Source organism: Lonchura striata, chromosome 25 (assembly GCF_046129695.1).
Source record: "Lonchura striata isolate bLonStr1 chromosome 25, bLonStr1.mat, whole genome shotgun sequence".
Taxonomy (NCBI): Eukaryota; Metazoa; Chordata; class Aves; order Passeriformes; family Estrildidae; genus Lonchura; species Lonchura striata.
In genome coordinates, this window is record NC_134627.1 from 2,976,556 (window position 1) to 2,986,324 (window position 9,769).

At 56.0% G+C, this 9,769-nt stretch overlaps 1 protein-coding gene across 1 annotated transcript; it reads right to left on the reverse strand.

The window, feature by feature from the left end:
- Positions 1-3,086: 3,086 nt before the first annotated feature.
- Positions 3,087-9,679, reverse strand: LOC110475597 (DBF4B-CDC7 kinase regulatory subunit). The gene is made up of 8 exons (XM_077788282.1): positions 9,611-9,679; positions 8,879-8,915; positions 6,967-7,009; positions 5,990-6,103; positions 5,699-5,825; positions 4,962-5,071; positions 3,900-4,464; positions 3,087-3,251 (listed from the first exon to the last, which is right to left on the reverse strand). The coding sequence occupies exons 1-8, from the start codon at positions 9,677-9,679 to the stop codon at positions 3,087-3,089; spliced, it is 1,230 nt and encodes a 409-aa protein (XP_077644408.1).
- Positions 9,680-9,769: the final 90 nt, after the last annotated feature.

A 9,769-nucleotide genomic window follows, 5' to 3' on the forward strand; every position in this document is an offset into this window, starting at 1 on the left:
CTGGTGCTTCCAGCCAGCGCCAGGACCCACACCATCATCAGAGCCCCCCAGCTGGCACTGAAGCTCCCAACCAGCACCACCCTCCCAGCTGGAGCTGAGCCCCTGACTGGTGCCAGGGCTGGTGCTGCTGTGGCAGCCCGGCTGTGCCAAGGGGATGGTGCTGGAACCAGGGCGTGCTGGTGCCCACAGCACTGAGAACACGGTGCAGCTATGGACTGTCCCCTGTGGCTGGGTGATGTCACCCAAGGGTTCTGTGGGGTCCCCACCCTCAGGAAACACCAGAAACCAGAGTCTCTCTCTGCTCTGATTTTGGGGGAAGGCTGTGTTCCCTCCTGGTGGCAATGGAACAATTCTAGGGAGAGAAGCCCCAGTAAATTCCTGTTTGTTGCAGTGGGAGCAGGGGACAGCAGCATGGAGGGTGACACAGCTCATGGGGGGGAGGCAGCACAGCCACAGGCACCCCCAGGAGGGGCTGTCCTGGAGGGCACAGAGGCTCCAGCCTTAGGGGATGGATACACCAACCATCACAGAGCAGGGGAGTGAGGGTGAGACAGACCTGAAGACCACCAGCCCCAGCTCTTCCTCTGGGGGTGCCCAGGGCCATCCTTGGGCAGGTGCTCAGGCTCCCTGTGGAGGCAATGGGCAACCTCTGCCTGTGTCTGACCAGGGCACAGGGGCTTAGCTGCCCTGGGAAAGCCCTGGAGCTCCCCCAGACTAGCAAGCTAGGGGCTCTTAACTCCCAGTTCACATCCCTCACCCTCCTCCGGGACAATTTTTTGGGCCTTTTTGGCCCATTTTGTGTTAAAGCTCCAGCAAGCCCCTCTGCAGCTCGGCCCCAGTGCTGGCAGAGGAGCTGAAAGCTGAGAGGCAGCAGCATCTCAGCCTGGTTTGAGCAGGGGAGGAGTTGAGGGCCATGCTCAGACTGGGGGCCTTGAGCCCACCCAGGCCATGAGGTGGGGGCTGGCACTCACACACAGGGACATCTCCCACAGGGGCTCTGGGGGCTCCACAGGAACAGGCTCCAGGAAGCACCTCCTCAGCCACACTCAGGGTTCCTGGCTGCCAAATGGTCCTTTACAGACAGATCAGCATGGGGCAGGCAGGGCTTCCAAACTGGGACCTGCTCCACTTGGACCTTCCTCTTCCTCCGTGCAGCAAGGGGAGGAACTGCAGCATCAGGTGCAGCAGAGATGATCCAGCACCTGCTTGGCTCCTTAGGAGCTCTGAGACTGCCACCTGAGGGGGACAGTCCCTCCAGGGCCCTTCTGGTGCTCCTCAGCACCACAGGGACAAAGAGGTGCTCAGGAGGCTGGAGCTACACCCAGTACCAGGGAATAGCTGTTCTAGTGGAAGGTGTCCCTGTCCCTGGATGATTTTTAAGTCCCCTCCAACCCAAACCATTTCAAGATTCTGTATCTCCAGCCTGAACACCTGATCCAGGGCCTAGAGGGTCTCCAAGGGGCTATGAAGCAACTGCTTCACTCCCCCAGGGCAGGGACTCCATGGTGTAAGTCACTGGTCAGCATGAGGAGGGGGCAGATGGCACTTGGGGGTCCCTCTCCCCTCCCTGGAAGGGCCAGGCTTGGTGAAAGGAAACTGCTGATCTCCCGGGTCAGCTCAATACCGTGAGGTACCCCAGTCTCCACAGGGGTCACCTGGAGCTCTGGTGGGCCTGGAGGGGGGGCATTCCTGTCCCCAGGGCACTCTCTGCTGTCAGGGGCACAGAGCTGGGCACTCCCTCCAGGAGGCTGAGCACTCCAGGCCAGTGGCTGGCTGGTGCTCCAAGCCCCTTTCCCAGGGATCACCTTCCTGCCTGTGGTTGCAGGGACATCTCCATGGCAGTGGAGCCCAGTGGGGTTCAGCTCTTGCCACAGTTGTGATCAGCCCACCATTAGAGGGGCTGCAGCAGGTAAAGAACTGGAGTGTGGCTGTTGCACTGGAGAAGGATTTAGCTCAGGAGGAACCTCTGAAGCCTTGTGTGTCCCAAGTCCCTGCTTGCACTACACAATCCCACTTCAAGCCTCCCCTTTGAGCCTGGAGTAAGGAGGGAGTGTTGTCCTTCACTCAAGGACTGAACATCTCCAAGGACAGACAGACCCCACTCCTCTGGGTGCCTGGTCCAGGATTCTCCCACCCTGCTGGGCCCTGAGCCTTTCCCTTTCCCAACCTGCACCTGGAAGCAGCTTGGTACCACAGAAGGACTGGCTCCACTCTGCTTGGAACTACCCTTCAAGAAGCCACAGGCTGCTTTTAGACACTCCAGAACATCCTCTCAGCCAGCCCAGCCCTGATGTCCATCCCTTGCCCCCACACCCAGGAGAGGTGAACAGGCTCTCCAGTTTCTCCACACCCCTCCTTGCTGGGCAGCACCCCTGCACTGGGTACCACAGCTTCCCAGCACCTGCTGGCCACACTCCTCTGGCAAACCACATTTGGGGTGGTGTTCTGGGGCTGGACAAACCCCTGTGCCCCCTTCAGCATGGTGCCCATTGCCCACAGACCCCTTTCAACAAAGCTTCCTCCCTCAACCCCTACTGCTCTGCTCCTGCTCCCAGACACATTCTACCCACAGTAAGGCAGAGCAGAATCTTATCCCTCCATTTTATTTCAAAGTTCAAAAGTTTGTAAAAAAAACCTCAAACAAGTTAAAACCACATGCAAATATGCAAAGACAATGCCCAGACCACATGAGGAGCACAAATCTCACCCCCATGACCCTCTTGTCCCAAGTCTCTGCAGCTCTGGGGACTATGAGAGGAGGAACAGGCTCTGCTCTCCCTCTGAAGGGCAAAGAGCACATTGGCTCTGAAGAGAGGCTTCCAGAGGCACCACTGTGTCAGTGTCTGTGAGGACTTTGAGGAAGCTGCTGGCTCCAAACGTGCCAGCAGAGAGGGAAGATCAGAGTCAAGGACAGGGAAGCCACTGCATCCCCATCAGTTCCCACCAGGAGAGCTGCCCAGGCTGCCAGTGCTGCCCTCACTCTGGGATGTGCCTCCTGGTCCTGGCACAGAAGATGTCTTGGTAAATCCTGCCCCAGCCCCTTCTCAGCTCACACCGAGGCTCTAGAGAGCAACCTGGAGGTGGCTTTAGCTGCCAAACAACGTCCCAGGTATAGGGAAAGAGGCTCCTCTGGTCTCTGCGCAGCAGTTCCTGCAGTTCTTGTCCTCTCGGCCTGCCCAGGCCAGCTCCGACTCCTTCAGCATGGAGCAGAGCTGGGACTTGCACCCGCTGTCCCTCACACTGACATGTCTCTGCTGGAGCAAGACCCTGTCCACAGCTGGGATCCTGCAGCCATGGACACCTGAGAGGCTGGGGAGCAGCTGCACATCCCAGCCTGAGCCTGAGGAGCTCCTGCTGGAGGTGTGAGCAGCCCCTGGGCTCTGGGGAGCAGGCGGGAGGAGGCCGGGGCTCTGTGCCCGCTCCGTGCCCTGCCTGGGCACGTGGGGAGCTCCTGGGGCTGCTTCTGCTGCCCTGACACGGAGTGAGCAGCAACATCTGGCTGCAGCCACAGGCAGTGTGGGAGAGGGCAGGCAGCCAGCAGGGCAGCTGGTCCTGCTCGCTGTGCTCTCCAGGCCAGGCCTGCTCCCGTTCCTGGGTGTGTTGTCACTGTCCCCTCGGCACTGCCTCCCTTGGGGTCTCTCCCTGCTCCAGCCACACTCGCTGACAGTGCTGGCCGCAGCTGCCTCCCCAGGTTCCAAACCTGCAGCCGCAGCTCCCGGGGCTCCTGGCTGGGATACAGGGTCCCCAGGGCTCTCACACAGGCGCAGATCCACAGCAAGGGGGCTGTAAGGTCTGCTGGAGAGCTCTGTGCCCAGGGGCAGACTGCCAGCCCCCAGCACTGGGGGCAGGGCTGGCTCAGACACCTGCCCTGCACCCTGTGCCCCCATCCCACCACCCACCCGCTCCATCTGCTCACCCAGAGGGGAGAGGCCAAACCCCAGCTCCAGCCTGGGCCTCTTTCCCACCTGGGAGCTCTGTCTGGAGCACAGCTGGCGCTTCCTGGAGGCAGGCTGTGCTTGGGGAGGGTGGCTGACAGCCCCAGGCTGTGTATGAGGTTCAGATGAAGAAGCCATTGCCTCTCTGACAGGAGTGGGTGCTGCACGAGGCCCCCAGCCCAGCTCAGGAGCCAAGCCGAAACCTGAAGCCCCCGGCCCAGCCTCCCCCATGGTAGCACGGGCAGCACAGACCCCTCTGCTGAGCCCTGCTCCTCTTGGCAGCTGCAGGGAGCTGTGCTTTGACAAGCCCCCTCCTCCTCTGGGATCTCTGATCCTGTCCCTGGGCAGGCAGGGGGAATGTCTCTGGCTCTTCAGGCCATGATCCAGTTCTGTATCCATTACCAGTTCCACAGCACCCTGCTCAGGCTGCTCCCCTTCCTTTCCCAGCTCTGCTGGCAGCAGGTGCATTTCTCCAGTGCTGTGTGCTTGAGGCACTACACGTTCATCTGCCAGGCAGGACCAGGGCACCCTAAGAGGAACCATCAGTTAATGCTCGCCCAGCCCCAGCAGCACTCCCCCCAGGGAGACAGGGTCTCTCCTGCAGGGCAGGGTGTTTGCAGCCCTTGCTCAGGAGCAGGAAAGCACTTTTAGCATGGTGAGGCTCAGAATGACTCTGCTGCTGGCAGAGATGGGCAGCACAAGGGATCTCAGCCTCTTCATCCCAGTGCCCAGGTACAGGGGGGATACAGAGCAGCAGGGTTTGAGTCAGACTCAGGGACAGAAGAGTAGGCTCAGCTGCCCTTCTAGTTTAGGAGGCACTAGGAGTCTATGAGGAGCTCCCTGAAGGAGAAATCCCATGGAAATGCAGGAACATCTCCCATGGTTTGTCTAAGCTTTGCCCAGCAGGTGCCAAGTTCGTCCTGCTTCAGCCTCTGACTTCCAGGCACAGGGACCCCATTCCATGGATGTGCCATGCAGCACCCTGCTGCCCTTGGGCTCCAGGAGTTCCCAGGTCCCCAGACTCACTTGGCTGACCACTCCACAAAGCTGTTGGTGAGCTGGGAGATGACACGGTCCACAGGGATGTACTGGGAGCTGTCCTGGGCAAACCTCTGGTGCTGGGGACTCTGGAGATGCTGGAAGGTGGCAGAGGCCCTTTAACAACACTCAAAGCTTTGCCAGGAGGGGAATTTGCAGTAACAGGCACTTCCTACAGCCTAACAGACCAGAGGGCAAAGGGACAGAGCCAATATCTGCCAGGTTTGGAAACACACAGTGTCCTGTTCCCTGTTCCTGCTGATGAGGAGGCTGTGTCTGGATCCAAGGGCAGCCCACAGCCTCCCCAGCAGCAGGAAATAGACTCCACCACCACTGTCTGGCACTAACAGCTGGGCTCTGAAAGCCCCTTACTTGGCACCTTCCAGGAAATAAAAAACCTCCTCCCACCTTTTCAATCTGCCTGTGCCCCATGGCTGCCATGGAACAGCCTCTTCACGTTATGGACCATGCAATAGGATGATCCTTGAGGCTCTTGCACCCCAAGAGAGGAGCATGTTGTGCTCCATCCCTCAAACCCCCTGTGCTCTGACCTGCTGGTCTGGGCAAACAGATATACCACGTTCCCATCTCAGGGGCAGATCCTGCTGGATGCAGCAATTCCTCCCGGAGGAGCTCATAGTGCTAACAGGTATGACGTGATTAACAAAACCTCTGAGCTCCCCCCATAACTCTTGCAAGGAACCAGGTCCCAGGGGAACCTTTACCTTCTGCAGCTCTTCAAAGGTCTCTTGGCAGCACTCACAAAACCCCCTCCTTTTCCTGGGCACGGTGACGTGTGTGGAGTGGGGGCTTTTCCCCCCGGCGCTGTGCAGGGCACAGCCTTCAGCAACCCTGCAAGGAACAGCACAGGGTCACCTCACCCTGCCTGAGCTGCCTGCACCCCAGCAGGGACCAGCACAGGGCTCCTTGTGCCCACAGGCAGGTGGTTCCCAGAGCCCAGGAACAAGCAGTGAGGAGTGGGGTTAAACACTTGCACAGAAGGACCTGCAGCCTACCTGGCTTGGCAGGAATTGAAGTTTTTCAGAGGCTCAAATGGGCTGGAGCTTTTGGGTGCCAGGAAGTTGAGGTCAGGAAAGCTTTGGAACTGGTGATGGAAGGGCCGGAATTGCCTGGAAGCAGCAGATCAGGATATCAGACTCATGGCAGTGCTAGCAAGGCTTCAGAGCTGTCCCTCCTCTAGCCTGGAGGGGCTCAAGGTGACACCTCATTTACAATGAGATGCTGCCCAGTGCTCTCCTGTGGCTGTGCCAGAGTTCCCATTTCTTCATATGAGAATGAAATTCTCATTTAATTTAACACAGTTAAAGTGTTAAACCCAGTTCCCAGTAACAGCCCCAATGGAGCATGTTTTGGACAGAAGGCAAGTTTGCCTGCTCAGCCCAAATTCCACCTTTTTCCCCAGGGCAGAGCAGTGCAGTACTTCCAGCTACCCCACTGCACAGAGGGTTTTGATTCCCAGGCCACAATCTCTCCCCTCACATTTCATTGCATGCAGCATGTAAACCCCAGTATTTGACTCTTAATTGAGATGCCTTACATGTTGCCTTTGGAATAATTAATTGGCCCTGTGGATGCTGGTAGAGTTACAGACTCCTCAGAAACACCATAGGGATCAGGTCCCCTGTGCCCAAGGCTGTCCTCAAGTTACAGGCCCTGACCTCCCGGGCTTCAATCTCACTCCTCACTGCCGAGGGCTTGGGGGGATTAAGTAACCTGCTAAGGATCACACATGGAAGGAAACTGCTGTCAAGTCTCGTTTAACACCTTTTTTCTCCCTGACACACAAGACACCTGGATTGTTTCTCTAAACTCCACCTGCATCCCTCTAGGAGAGAGTCAACTTCCCAGGGTGGAACAGGGTCTGCAGAGAAGCAAGGCTTTGCCTCATAGGCAGAACAGTCCCTGGGAATGAAACTAGTGAAGGAGAGACCCCCAGGTTTTAGGGTAGGATATTTAGGAAGGTCTAGTTTACCTGCTCTGGTCTTCAACTTTCAGAAAAGGGGGCTTCAATTTTCCTGCCAGAGAGAAACCTGGTTAGTTTTCCTGGCCAAATTCCCTACTTAGTCACTCATTCCCCAAGAGAACTGGGCTCCAGATCTGAGTGCATCAGAACTTCTGGCACTGGTGAATGCCAAGTGTGGCCAAGTACAGACAAAACAGCTCTTCAGGTGATCCTCAACACCCCTGGCCCCAAGTGTGCAGTGGGGTGACCAAACCCTAGGCAGCCCAACCATGGGACACTTCACCTTTGAAACGGTATTCAGCCATCCCCTCACATCTTTACTGCCTCCTCAGCCATAGAGCCACTGGCCTAACCCCGAGCCTTCTGACTCCAATCACAAGAATTGTCACACAACCCCCTCCACAACATGCCACTGAGTATGAGAAGAGAACTCAGGAACTGCAGCAGCTGCTGCTGCACTGGCTCAGAGCTCTGCAACAACTTCCAGCACCTTTTCCTCCATTCACCCTGCCTCAAGTGCAGAACCTGGCTCATCACCCTGGCTCAGGCCAGGATGGTGCTGTCAAAGCAGCAAGACATGCTGGAGACAAACCAAGGTGCTGCCAGCCAAGCCTGGCACCAGGACACTACTTGAGAGCAGTATCAGTTCTAAAGGAGGGCACACAGCAGCTTTGCTTCCTTTGGAGAGCAAGAAAAGAGCAAAAGAGTCTCAGCAGTGCATTGAGGGAAAATGTTTTCAGAGCCAGGCTGAGAGGGGAGGCTCCAAGGTCCCTCCTGTCCTGCAGGTATGTTCCACTCACATTACGCTCACCTTGGAAACCCGAGTCCTGATCTGGCTAAGAAACAAAAAACACCAAGGTGTTCCCACAAGGCATCTGCCTGACCCTGAAACCAAGCCTATCCCGCCTCCCTCACAGCCTCTAAAAGGCGAGGAGTTTTGTTTTCTTGTGATCCTAGCACTCAATGCTATTTTTTCCAGAGATATTTCACCCTCCTTCCCCAGAAAGGCTGAACCCACCTGTCCTTACCAGCCTCACCCTCTGCTTGCCTCAAATGTGCTGCTACGTCACTGAAGCTGCTATTTCAGTACAGGATCAAGTTTTTTCCATGCAAACACTGCCAAATGCTCAGCACTTCTGAGAGAGAGGCCACGTGCAGGCCCTAGATCCAGCTCAGATGGGTGCATGGGTCCTGAGTGATCCCAGCAGTGACAAACGGCTCTGATGGCACTACAAGACCCCAGGCCAGGCTCAGAGTGTGCCCAGCACAGGTCTCAGAGCTCGCAGGCACAATTTGCCACATCCAACAGCTTCTTGAGCCTTTCTTCAGCACCTTCCTTTCACCCCAAACTGGGAAATAGCCCCCAAGTGTCTCACACACCGTCCAGGTTGGAGCCTGCTCCAAACCGACGCACGCAGTCAAACGTCACCAGTGCCAATTTCAGCAGCACAATTGGCTCCTGTCTAATTGCAGATGAGAACCTGGCTGTTCCTGCTCCCTCCTCCCTGGCAGAGCCATCCCCAGCTCGGTGTCTCAGCAGCACATCTCAGCCCAGCAGAAGTGAGTGGGCTGGGAGGAACACGCTCTCCTCTGCAGGATGCATTATTCCTCAAAACCTCCTTTAAGCTGCTGGATTCAATGTGCAGCAGTGCTGTCTCAGGTACCTTGGGATTCTGGGAACTGGCAGGAAAGGGTTTTTTAGGATTTTCAAACACAGTGTGAAATCAAAGGTCCCCAGCTGTCCTGGGAGGCTGCAGCCAGACTCCAACAAGGAGTAACAGAACCCATTCAAGGGGAACTACCTAAAGAGTTGGCAGATTTTGAGATTGCCAAAGGTTTTGATGTATTTCAAATTCTAAATGAGGCTTCTCCAAGCAGCTCCACGTCTGAGCATAAACAGCAGCACAACTTCCAGGCCTACCTTTGTGAATTTTGGATTTGGAGGCAGGGCATTTCACCTAGAGAAAAAAGGGACACATTCAGCATGGGAGCAGCACAAGCAGAGCTACAGTTGCTGATCCCAGAGCAGCAGCCTCACTCACCACTTCAGAGCTCCTGTACCACCTAGAGCACCTCCCCTCATTCTGTCTCCCAAGTTACCCAGGGTTAGCTGAAATACAATATAAAGGCTGCCATGCCCTGTCCTTACAACCCACCTCCCCTCTGACCTCTCCAATGCATTAACCAATCCTTTGGTGAGCCAGTGTACCAGCCACATCATCATCATCTTACTTCACTTTGCTCATGTGTGTGGTTTTTGCTTTCCCTACTAAATCATCTTTATCTCAATTCATAAACTTTCTCACTTTGTCTCTCCCAGTTCTCTCCCCATCCCAGGAGGATCCCAGAGGGTGGCTGTGTGAGTCTGAGTTGCTATCTGGGGTTAAACCATGACCCTTAGGGTCAAAGTCAATATTAGCTGTGCTATGAATGCTGATACTTAGCAACAGCTGCCTCATTCTCATCTGGATTTACCCACAACTTTATAAAAATAAAAATTCTTTGAATCTTTTCATCTTCATCACTAACACAAGCACCAGATTGGATCCAGCATCCCCCTGACTGACCCACTGGCACTGAAGCTGCTACAAGAACTGTTCAAAGCTGCCCAGGAACCCTGAACTCCTGAAATTGGCTGCAGGTAAGTGGTTACCTCTGTCTTCTGGCACTGTTTTCTTGCTCCTGAGATGGCTCGCAGCAGCTGCTGGGCATAGGACAACATTTCTGTGCACGTGGGATGTCAAAGAGCCAAAGCTCAGCCAGGGAAGGGAGCTGTTCCCCTCAGACTGCAGAGCACTCCCCATGGCACTGG